The following is a 12,541-nucleotide window of genomic DNA, read 5'->3' as shown; positions in this document are numbered from 1 at the left end:
CATGCTGACATGTTTAAATAGCAAAAATGTTTTGCTAATTCAAGATTCATGTTTTTTTATTGCCATGTGTGTCAAACGTTTATTACATCCTATTACAAGTAATGAAGGGGGGTGCTGAGGGTGCTGCACCAGAACCATAGGTTCTCAAAGCTACTTGTGGTCTTGACTACCTGTCCACTTTCTCACCTGGTTCTTGCTGTCTCTTTGGTGTGCTGACTCCATCCTGCTCTCTCTCCTCCTCCTCTCCCTCTCTATCCTCCTCTCTCCCTCTTTTGCTGTCCACCGAAAGGCAAACATAACAACCAGAATATGTATAATCTAATAAGAGGTATAAATTGATCCATATCAATTTATAACATCATTCTAATTGTATATTGGGTTGCTGTGGGCAATGCAGTCAGATAATGTCATTTTGACTTGACTCTCTCACCTGAAAAACAATCTTATGTCCATCTATGGAAAAACATTTCCAATGAGTGAGGGTTTGTTCCAATGCTTCAATCCACTTTTTTATTGTATTTTATTACCATAAAGCCCAATTCTAGCAGAATAAGACATATTGTATTATTACTACTACCATCTATTATTACTAATCACCTCTGAGCTAGCTAGCTAGCTAGCTTGCTAGTTCGTTAACACTATTCACACAATGGAACTAGACACTTTCTAGTCACCTTGGAACTACAATCAGACACTTTCTAGTTAAGTCACAATAATACCGAACAATTTGAACCAATCTTTTCTGTCAGAAATTCAGAAATTATATTTGCTACGGTTACTTACTTTGCTTACTTTCATCTGCTGACTTCTTACTTCATCTGTCTCTCTCTCTCTCTCTCTCTCTCTCTCTCTCTCTCTCTCTCTCTCTCTCTCTCTCTCTCTCTCTCTCTCTCTCTCACACATACACTCGCGCGCTAAAAAATTATTCTCCGGGCGAAGCGCGAGACTACTTGCGGACCAACGAGGTGCGTGTATGTAGGCTACTGGACCGGAGTGTGTAACATCATGACTGTAATTGGGCTAGAATGATTTCAGAAAATAATAATAATAATAATAATAATGATTATTCTTTTTTAGGTCGTGCTGAGATGAAATTTAGGGATACTCAAGCACCCCTAAAAAGCGTCTAAAATCGTCCATATCGCCAGATTCGGGTTGGGTGCGTTTAATAAACGCGGGAAGTTAGCCTGCTTGTCAGAGTCAAGCAGAGTCAAACAAGTCAAACAAGTCAAAGACCCAGGAATTCATCGTAGACTTCAGGAGGAAAAAGTCCGAGATCCAGCCCCTGCTCATCGATGGAGAGAGCGTGGAGAGAGTCTCAACCCTCCGATTCCTGGGACATCACATGCGGGATGACCTGGCCTGGAAGGACAACACAAAAGGCACCATCAAGAGGGCACAACAGCGGCTATACACCCTGAGATGCCTCAGGAAAGAACACAACAAGCAGGAGATACTGGTGGCCTTCTACCACGGCGCAGTGGAGAGCATCCTCACCTACGGCATCTGCAACTGGTTCCACAGCTGCACAATAGCGGAGAGAAACGCGCTACAGAGAGTCGTGAGAATAGCACAGAAGATCACCGGCGCCCCCCTCCCCTCTCTGGAAGAGCTGTACAACACACGCTGTCTCAGGAAGGCCTCCAAGATCTCCAGGGACCCGACCCACCCTGGGCACGTACACTTTATCAGGCTGCCCTCGAATAGGAGGTACAGGACCCCGGCCGCTAAGACAAACAGACTGAAGAACTGCTTCTACCACAGGGCCGTCAAGGCCCTGAACACAGCAAAGGCCTAAGTTCTGGGCCCAGGACAGTCCGGACGGATTGTATGGCAGCTAGTGCTGAGGCACAAACATGTACATTTCAAGCCTGCAAACTGTGACACTTTAAAATAACGTGAAAAAATACTTTTGTGCAATATGACAACCCTAGTTGACTATCTGTGCAGTATAGTACAGTGGATTGTGTACATAGCCTTTATTTATGTAAACCAGCTCCGTACCTTCTTGTGATTTTATGCTTTTTCTAAAATGTGTTTTTTTCCCCTTTCCTAACACCAGGGGAGCCACCCCTCCTAAATTTCGTTGTTTGGTACCTGTACTGTAGCAATGACAAATAAAGTCCATTCCATTCCATTCCATTCCATTCCATTCCAGAGGTTTGGGGTCTACGTCCGTCCATTACTAAAACTATTATTGTTGGCCTTTATTTGCACTTACAGCAGAGACGAATGTTTGAGATTAGCACGTCAGAGCGTGTGTGTGGAGGGAGCTGAGCACCGCCCTTCGTGAAACGAGGAGACAAGCGGACAAGCGTGGCAGCAAAACGCACAGAGGAGAAACATATTAAATGAGGGTGCACATAAATTAGGCAAATGACACAGAATAAACATATTTCGACCACATAATAAACATATTCCGGCCATATACAACTGGGAGAAAAATATCATTATAAAAAAATAAAAAAACATGAACCAAATTGACATTGAACATTTTTCTTGCGGGGGCGGGAGGTCCCGTTGGGGGGCAATGGTAGGGGAAACACTGCATTCATTCTGACAACACACACACAGGTCGTAAAGCTCTAACGGACGTACAGAACGTGACGTCGTAAAGTGCAACCAAGTGCTGCAATGACATACTGTCGTACATAACACTGCTGTTCTCTGGTTCATGTTCTTATACCAGTGCTCAGTATAGAGTATTTTAAATGAACATTCGTAATGTATGTCTCTGATGTTCATGGTCAATTAAATCAGCCTATTTTGTGAAACAAATAATGTTCCCGCTAATGGGTTAACCTAGCATTCTCGCACCTAACGTGCAAGCACCTAGCTTCGAACTATTCATAGCAATATGCGCGGGGCAAAAATAATCTATTGCCTCTAAAATCACCACGAACAGAACGGCGGAGGTACGGGTAAGCAGGGCTCATGTTGGTGTCCTCAAAGGTAAGAGTTTGTTTTCTTTAACTCAACTGATAGCATTACCTTGCTGTTGTTGTTTACCGAATGCTCCATCTGACTGTCACACTGTGATTTTACTTGTGTAAACAGTTAATGAGTAACGTTAGCCGGTTTTGTGCGTGTACTCTCATGTCGGCCTACTTCGTATTGATCTTTCTGTGTGTGTGTGTGTGTGTGTGTGTGTGTGTGTGTGTGTGTGTGTGTGTGTCATGCGCGTTCCGCATGTTCCGCTGCAGCTGTAGGATATATTGGTATTTGATCACCTTCTATATAAAATCACCTGCTCGGCTTTAATGACTTAACCGCTATTTAAGAAATTATAATTGTTGCCACCCTCTAGTTTTTGGTGAAACGACGTCCTTGTTTTGAGCGCCAGTGCGCGTTTTATGCGCGTGCACGCGAAAAAAAATTCGCTCCGCCACTAATGGGAAAAATCCTGGAGGAAACACTGAGAGGGATACAGTGAGTAGAGGGATACAGTGAGTAGAGGGATACAGTGAGTAGAGGGATACAGTGAGTGAACAGAGGGATACAGTGAACAGAGGGATACAGTGAGTAGAGGGATACAGTGAGTAGAGGGATACAGTGAGTAGAAGGATACAGTGAGTAGAGGGATACAGTGAGTAGAAGGATACAGTGAGTAGAGGGATACAGTGAGTAGAGGGATACAGTGAGTAGAGGGATACAGTGAACAGAGGGATACAGTGAGTAGAGGGATACAGTGAGTAGAGGGATACAGTGAACAGAGGGGTACAGTGAGTAGAGGGATACAGTGAGCGTCAGGCTGCTCCATCCTCAAAATGTCAAAGATGGCAGAGGACGAAAATGACTCTGACTCACTGTGAAATTTGGTGGAGGATCGCTGAGAATCTGGGGGTGCTTCAGCAAGGCTGGAATCAGCCAGGTCTGTCTTTGTGAAGGACATATGTGACTGCTGCTGGTGTTTCTGGACACCTCTCGGAAATGAGAAAGACGTCAAATTCGTCTTCAGAGTATTTCTTACATAAAACTCAGATTTTCGTTTTTTTAGCTAACATTCAACTCGAAGATGTGAAGTACCCACTCGTTATTTTTCCGAACAGTTTTACGTTCATTAAATAAGTGTAATCTAGCAACAAAATAGGCTTGTTTGTCCTGCTTCTAGCTCAGAATACACGAGCATCACACTTGGGTGTGATTGGCTGTTGAGCTCTCGGGGGAGGGACAAAGGAAGCCCTGTTTCAATGTTTTCATTGACAATGTATTTCGAGTTTGTTCATAGATGAACACTGCTTAGCTCATCAATTGTTCAGTAATGACTGAAGGCACAAAGAAAGTCCCCAAGAAATGAAACTTTACTAGGACAACATACGGATTTCACGGGATCAACACATGTAAGTAGCCTACAGTCCTTGACTCCTTTGTTTGTTTGTTGGGCTAGCCGCGTTAGCGTTAGCATTAGCTAGTACGTTCTGTGTCGTCGTATTGCCTTTTAAAGACTTTCTAAAACAATCGCATAGTTAGTAGCACATTATGCTGTTCTTATAAGTTGTGTTGTTGCTACTGTGTACAGTTAGTTAACTGTTTGTCTTTTGTTACTTGGGTTGGGCTAGCTGTGTTAGTGTTAGCATAGCACATTATGCTGTTGTGTTGTGTTGTTGATACCGTGTACAGCTAGCTAACTGTGTTTATTTTTGTCTGTTTCAGCTTTGATATAAGGAACCTGGAATAAGGAATAGTTAGTCCTCTTCACCCCGTTGAGGGGCATAGGGCGTCCACCAGAGCTCTCCATCTCACTCTCTTTTGGGCCTGGGCCTTTGTTTCTTGCCAGCTCACCCCAATGTTCTTCAGGTCTTGGTGTGGAACGTCTCCAGGTGTTTTTCGGCCTTCCAACTTTCCTCTTCCCCTGCGGGTTGTAGTCCAAGGCCTGTCTAGTGATGTTGTTGGAGTCCTTCCTAAGGGTGTGCCCTATCCAGCTCCACTTTCTCCTTTTGATGGTGGTAGCTATGCTGTCCTGGTTTGTTATTCTCCACAGCTCTTCATTTGTGATTCTGATGGGCCACCACAGCTTGAGGATGTACCGCAGGCATTTGTTGACAAACACCTGGATCTTGCTTGTGAGTATAATAAGGAATCCTACAAGGAAAATGGGCTAGTACCACGCGTGAGGAAGAAGTGTCCAGTCTGTCCACGAACAAACAAAAACTTTCTCCAGAAAAAGGACTGCACGTGGTATGTAAACATTGTGTTAAACTCGTGTTCAGTAGAATTGTAATGTGATCTATTATCTTTCTTTAAAGAACCTTTCAGCTCTAAAAGAGGAGATCAGGGAAGTCTTGCTTACCAGACTGTAGCTGTAATACTGTAATACCTTACCACCAAGGTGTAGACAGACACACAGGGATGTAGACAGTAACACACACACACACAGACACACACAGGGATGTAGACAGTAACACACACACACAGACTCACAGACACACAGCTCTGTGTCCCCGTCCCACGCAACAAAGCCCCACAGAGTCCTCCTGTGTCAATCTCCCTGCAGTGTCCAAATCTATAGGATGATTTATTTGTGTGGGCCATGACTTACAAGACATGTCACGAAAAGAGCTTCAAGTAAAAACAACTAGTCGAAATGGGAGGGATAGAGAGAGAGAGAGAGGGAGAGATATAGGGATAGAGAGAGGGGAGAGAGAGATAGAGAAAGCGAATTAGAGAGAGAGAGAGAAACAGAGAGAGAGAGAAAGAGAGAGAGAGGGCCAGAGTCTGCTGCAGACGAACACACCCAAACACACGCTCCTCTCCTCCTCTCCTCCTCCCTCTGGGTTCCGGGTCTCGACATACACACATGCAGAGACACACACACACACACACACACACACACACAGACACACGCTCCTCTCCTCCTCCCTCTGGGTTCCTCTCCTCCTCTCCTCCTCCCTCTGGATTCCGGGTCTCGACATACACACACACACACACACACAGACACACACACACACACACACACACACACACACACACACAGACACATGTGTGTGTAAGGCCACTAGAAGTCATGTTTAGTGTGTGTAAGGCTACTACTGTATGTTGTGTGCAGCTGTCATACTCATAACATAATTTCTTTCTTTGCAGAGCAACGTGTTGTTAGTGTGGACAGCTTCCGAAAGCTGTGGAAGACCTTGGTCCCTCACATAACAAGCACGAAACCCCGGACAGATAACCCTAACCCTAACCCTGTGCTGGGAGTGCCAGCGGAACAACTACCAAGTGTTCCGAAGTGCCAATCTGCCGGATGTGGTGAAATCAGCCAAGCTGAAGAAGCAGGAGCAGCACCTAGACCGTGTTGCAAAGGAGCGTTCTCTGTACCAGCGCATGAATACTGCCTGTGCGGAGGTCTGCAAGGAATCGCAGCTCTCTCTTGGCCCCTCCACACCAGCAAGCCGAGAAATCACGATGCACTACAGTTTTGACTTTGCACAACAGGTGAGAATTAGTTCATCCTATGACTGTTGATTGTATTTGGTTTACACAAACACAATTCTCTGTGATGTTGGTTTTCACTGCATCTAATCTTTTTCTTCTCTTCCTCTTTTGTCTCTCTTTCTTAGGTCCACTACCCCTCTGACCCTCATCAACCAGGGCCCATGTACTTTCTGACTCCACGCAAGTGCGGCATCTTTGGTGTCTCCTGCGAAGGGATGCCTAAGCAGGTGAACTACCTAATCGATGAAGGGATGTCATCGAGTAAGGGCAGCAACGCAGTCATCAATTACCTGCATCATTTCTTCGAGAAGTATGGAGTTGGAGAAACATACGTGGACCTGAACTGTGACAACTGCAGTGGCCAAAACAAGAACAACTTCATGCTGTGGTACTGTGCGTGGCGGACCATGCATGGCCTTCACAAGACACTGGCCCTCCACTTCCTGATTGCAGGCCACACCAAGTTTGGCCCCGACTGGTGCTTTGGCCTTGTCAAGCAGTGCTTCAGGAAGACCAGAGTGGACACTTTGGCTGACATTGCTAAAGTCGTGACGGACAGCTCTCCGGTGAAACAGGTCAACATCCCCCAGCTTGTAGGCCTGGAGAATGGCACCGTGCTTGTTCAATGCTACGACTGGCAAAAGCATCTTGGTGGCTACTTCCGAAAGCTCCCACAGATTAAGAGTTACCAACACTTCAGGTAATTCATTGTCATGTATTACCTATTTCATTTTATGAACATGGTGTGGCGGTAATATTATTTCATTTATTATTATATTATATTTAATTGATATTATATTTAATTTAATGTATTGTCTTCTGTCTGTTGCAGCTTTGATGCTCAGAAACCTGGCGTGGTTATGGCCAGGGAATACAACGACGCACAACCAGTCGAGTTTCAGCTACTGAAACACATTGATGTCAAGCCCCCCAGAGGTGATCTTCCTGTGCAAGCCCCACCCGGACTTGACGTGGACAGACAGAAGTATCTCTTTGACAAGATCAGAGAATTCTGTTCTGATGAGGCAAAAGACACCACATGCCCGTGCCCACCAGACTCCACAGCGCCTCAGAACAAGGCACCTCAGAAAAAGGCACCTCGGAACAAGACTGTCCGTTTGTAGTGGCAGGAGAAACACGCTGGAGGAATGCAGGAATTGCACACTACCTGACTACTTGAGAAATTAAGATTCATTACAGGCTGTAAACCCCTTATACATCACTGTGTGCTATACTCCCTGGTTAACTGGTCATCTCTCTCTATCCGCCGAACCCTTCACTGGTATACTTTCATTTACAAATCCATCCTTGGTCTGCTCCCCTCCTACCTTTCTAACCACTTGTCACGCAAGCAATCTGTCTACGGCCTTCGCACACAGGACATCATCACATACTCCATCCCCTTGGTCCGGACCATGAAAGGCAAAAGGGCATTCTCATTTGCAGCCCCTTCCTCTTGGAATTCATTACAGCAGAGTCTGAAACTGTCTCAGCTGATCCCTCTCTCCAGTTTCAAGCTCTTCAAGCTGAGAGGCATACAGTGCGAGTCCATGATCTGTTCTTGCTATTAAGTTGACCCTCCCTTTTGCCCATTACTGACCCCTCCCTGTCCCTAGATCTTTAACTGCCTAGTTTTAGGTTTTTGTAGTTTTAGCTTAGTTTTAGATTATCTTAGACTGTTTTAGACTAGTTTTTGTTTTAGACTGTGTAGTTTTAGTTTAGTTTTAGCTCAATGTGTTTCTTACCTGTATAAATAAAGGTTAAAAAAAATAAAAAAATAAATACCTGAACACTTTCATTTTCATCTTGTTGAACTTTGCACAGCATGTTACTGTTTACACTTTATTACTTGCATGTGACACTTGATACACTTTGTTACACTTTATTACTTACTTTACTTATTTACTTGTGATTATTGTGATGGTATTGTTGTGATTATGTGATTATGTTGCTGCAAAGCTAATGTTGAAGAACCACAGCCAAATATTTGTATTATTGTGTACTGTAAAATAAATTCTGATTCTGATTCAAGACTTTTTTGTTTCATTAAAAGAATAATAGTTACAACCATAAAGCCTCCATAATGATAAGCTGGCTAATTAGCTTAGGTAATACCTTGCTAGGTAATAATGTTAGCTATCTGACCCAGTGACTTACCACTGACAGATAGTGACAGCTAGAGGGGGAGTGGTTGGGGGTGGGGTTAACCAGACATTGTTACCGCCCATTACCTGGCTGTGAAGGTGAGGAAAAAACAACATCTTTGAAAGGGATTTTCTCTGCTTAGTGATTTCAGGTGTAGCAACTTTCAAATACTCATGTCGTCTTCAATTTGTTTCCATGTATGATGCTTTCCATGTATGATGTTGTCAGCTTTCAATGTATGATGCATCATTTGAAAGCTGACAATCTGTAGTTTAAGCACATGTAAAAAAAAAGAAAAATGATTTCGCCTACAGGTAGCACTTTTCATTGGCCTGTGTCACATATGAATCAAGCCACGTACAAGGTTGTCCCGGAAAGAAATGGCTTCCTTCGGCTCTGACAATATTCCTCAACTCTAAAGATATTTTTTTCCAGTAGGACAATGCTCCATGCCACACAGACAGGTCAATCAAGGTGTGGATGGAGGACCACCAGATCAAGACCCTGTCATGACCAGCCCAATCTCCAGACCTGAACTCCATTGAAAACCTCTGGAATGTAATCAAGAGGAAGATGGATGTTCACAAGCCATCAAACAAAGCCGAGCTGCTTGAATTTTTGCGCCAGGATTGGCATAAAGTCACCTTCCTAAAGAACTTCCTAAGTTAAAACATTAGTATTATGTTGTTTAAAAATGAATATGAACTTGTTTTCTTTGCATTAATCGAGGTCAGAAAATACTGCTTCTTTGTTGTTATTTTGACCAGTTGTAGGCCTAATCTTCTGCAAGAAATTCTATTCAAACACATACCAATAAATAGTAAAACCAGAGAAACTGATAATTTTGCAGTGGTCTCTTAATTCTTTCCAGAGCTGTAGAGACACACACACACACACACACACACACACACACACACACACACATACTTGAATTTGAGTTCAACTGAAAAGAAAACTCCAATTTAAACTCCAATGCAGCAACCTTCTCTGTCACTCTGTCCCCATCTCCCAATGGGATATACGTAGTGGATGTGGGCCCAAACTGTTTCCCCTTAAGACACTTTTACAAGAAAGGACGAGGAAGCAGCTAAGTTATGAGCTCACAGCGTGAGAGAGCTCTAATTGAGGGTGATGGCGATCAACGTGGATGCACAGTGCTGGGCAGAGTGTGAAACAGTAGGGGGGAATAGAATGGCTCTTATACCTCGAGGACAGTCAGTCACTATTTCATCAGAATCCTCTTTTTTTTCGTCCTCCACCCCTCCCTTTTGCCCCGTTCTCAAATACAATCCTTGGCCTTTCCTGTGGAGTGTAGATATTCTGAGGTTATTACTCTCACAATCTGTCTCTGAGATGGCCTGTGTGGCCTTGAGAAGCCGCCCGCCTCTCTCCTCTCCTGTTTGTTTGTGTGAGTGTGTGAGTGTGTGTGTGTGGCATGTTCTGTCGTCATCACTGCCTGGCAGGGACAGGAACACATTTACAGGACACTGCGACCCCGGCACAACCGTATCCACCAATCACAGCAGACTGCAGCAGATTACAGCTAATGAGCAAAAGACAGACTCGTTAGAGACTGAAGGGGAGAGGGAGAGAAAGGGAGGGAGGGTAAGAGAGGAACAGAGAGAGGGAGAGAGAGAGAGACTGAGCAGGGAGAGGAGAGAGGGAAAATCGAAGGTGAATGAGAGAATGAACAGGAGATGAGGTGATTTGAATGAGGAGGAGAAAAGGGTCAATCAATAGAGAGAGAGAGAGAGAGAGAGAGAGAGAGAGAGAGAGTGTGTGACATGACAAAGGGACAACCAGACAGAGTGTACTGTGTGTGTGAGGAAACTATAAGCCGTTTCAGGTTTGGAGCCATAACCCTCTCGTTTCATCATGTCTGGCTGTCTGTCGGCCAGCTCCTGGTCTCACATCAGCGTTAAAGAGTTCATGTTCATGTTGTGGTCAGGGTGCGGCGGTCTGAGGCTGACGGTAGCGTTTAGTTACCTGTCTGGATCTTCTCTGTTGACCTGTTTGTCCGTCAGCTCCTGGTCCAGTGAAGACGAGGTGCTGCCCTCCCTGCTGACCGCGCTGCTGCGTCCTGGGCTGTTGTCCGCCGACGTCCTCCCCCCTCCCCCCCCCCCCCCTGGCACTCCCCCTCCTCCGGGGCGGGGCGAGTCGGTGTGCTGCTTGAGGGTCTGCAGCTTGGCCAGGGGGATGATGTCGCAGGCCTGGGGCCGGTGCCACACGGTGCGCTGGGTGGAGGCGTTGTAGTAGTAGAAGCGCGAGGTGTTGGGGTCAAACAGCTCCCACCACTGGTTGTCCCCGGTGCGCTTGATGCGCACGCCCTGCGGCGGGTCCCACACGCACTCGCCCGTCAGCAGGTTGGCATACATGCGCTCCCGCGTGCGCGGCTCGATGATCTCCACCCACTCCAGCCTGCAGGGGGAGACAGAGGGGGGGGGGGGATGTTGAGTAGGTTCAGACAAGGAGGGCCCTATTATGCACTTCATCAATAAGATGAGGCGGTAGATCTAAACTTAAGACGTGGAGGCGTGGTCAAGGCCACTTTGCTATTATGCGTGCTGTAGTGGGCGCCTAAAACCCGGCGCTAAGCAAAGAAATTAGTCATGGGTGTGTTTTGGGCGTCTTCTCAATCAACCCAATCAGCGTGCCAGGTGCCATTCCCTTTAAGAACCGGCTGCGTTGAGTCATTAGCGCTATGCTATTATGGAAGTCCTGAGAAGGAGGTCAGCGCGCTTCTCTGAGTCTCCCTTCTGAAATAAAGCATTTATACTGTGACCGTAATTGACGTCTTGCCGTGGAGCCACGTGCGTGTTCATGTGTGCCCACATGCATGCGCAAACCGCGGAGGCGCGCTCGTGTTTCAAAACGTGCATGAAGTCTAAACTTAAGAACTTTTCAAACCACTTATTAGCGATAGGAGCAAAGTCAGATCGCATAATAGCAGGGGCGCCTAGTGCACTTCATTAACATATGAACACTCCCACAATGAGCAATATATGCACGGGAGTTTTACGTCTTATGTGTGGGCGCCTATCGACACCTGCATAATAGCAGTAGCGCGTATGAAGCGCATAATAAGGGTGGGGGTAGGTCTTAACCTGGCGGTGCGTCTTAATTAAGACTTAATACGGCAAGTTAAGAAGTGCATAATAGGGCCCGGAGACTAAAAGGTCAAGGGTTAAAGACTTCACTGAGCACCAGGGGTGCAACGGTTCAGTTGGCCTACGGTTTGGTATGAACCTTGGTTTTTGGGTCACGGTTTCGGCATGTGTTTTGTGCATAAGGACAAAAAAAAAAATGGTACTATTTATTTACAAACTGTTACTTCACTTTATTTTGCTTACACTTATGGAACTTTAATATTCAGACACATTCCAGAATATGACTGGTATATTGTATAATGTAAAAACTATAAAAGAAAAAACACTTTCAAATGTAAAAGTGCCTCTTAGCCTTGACTACTGGTATCAGAGAAGAAGACATAAAAGTAAAAGTGCACTTTAGCCATGACAGCTATATACAGTATATATAGCCATACGCAATATAGCCTACCCTACGACATATCCGGGGCTTCCTCAAACTGTTGCCATGTTCTCAACTCTGCTTGCCATGAACAAACATTTGAACAAGAAGCAACTGCGTTCCAGACAACCCGACCTCCGACTTTCAATGGAACGCGGCATAAACTGACATTCACTAGTGCGTATTGAACCGTGGATGGCGAACCGTACAGTTCATTATACAGTACATGTAATGTCGGATATTTTGTGGAGGGGTATTTTGCCTGCGGCCTCGTACCTACGACCGAATCACAGCCGTGCTGATATTCAGTATAACACACTCCCTCTCGTGTGATATTGCTTAAATATCAAACCGAGAACCGTTGCACCCCTACTGAGCACTGAAAAGCAATAATGACCAAGAAAAACAGGGCTAAAACCTACTGTTACAGATCATG

At 45.3% G+C, this 12,541-nt stretch overlaps 1 protein-coding gene across 1 annotated transcript in view; it reads right to left on the bottom strand.

The window, feature by feature from the left end:
* arhgap39 (Rho GTPase activating protein 39) overlaps positions 1 to 12,541 on the bottom strand; it is a gene marked incomplete at both ends in the record, with an annotated part of 45,228 nt that overhangs the window by 29,685 nt on the left and 3,002 nt on the right. The window contains one exon of the mRNA XM_080536595.1: positions 10,564 to 10,995. Within this exon, the coding sequence (XP_080392721.1) occupies positions 10,564 to 10,995 (432 nt within the window). The remainder of the gene's footprint in view (positions 1 to 10,563; positions 10,996 to 12,541) is intronic.

This window comes from Nansenia antarctica, assembly GCF_963989245.1.
Source record: "Nansenia antarctica genome assembly, chromosome: 7".
Classification (NCBI taxonomy): domain Eukaryota; kingdom Metazoa; phylum Chordata; class Actinopteri; order Argentiniformes; family Microstomatidae; genus Nansenia; species Nansenia antarctica.
This window is presented reverse-complemented; position numbering and strand designations above follow the sequence as displayed.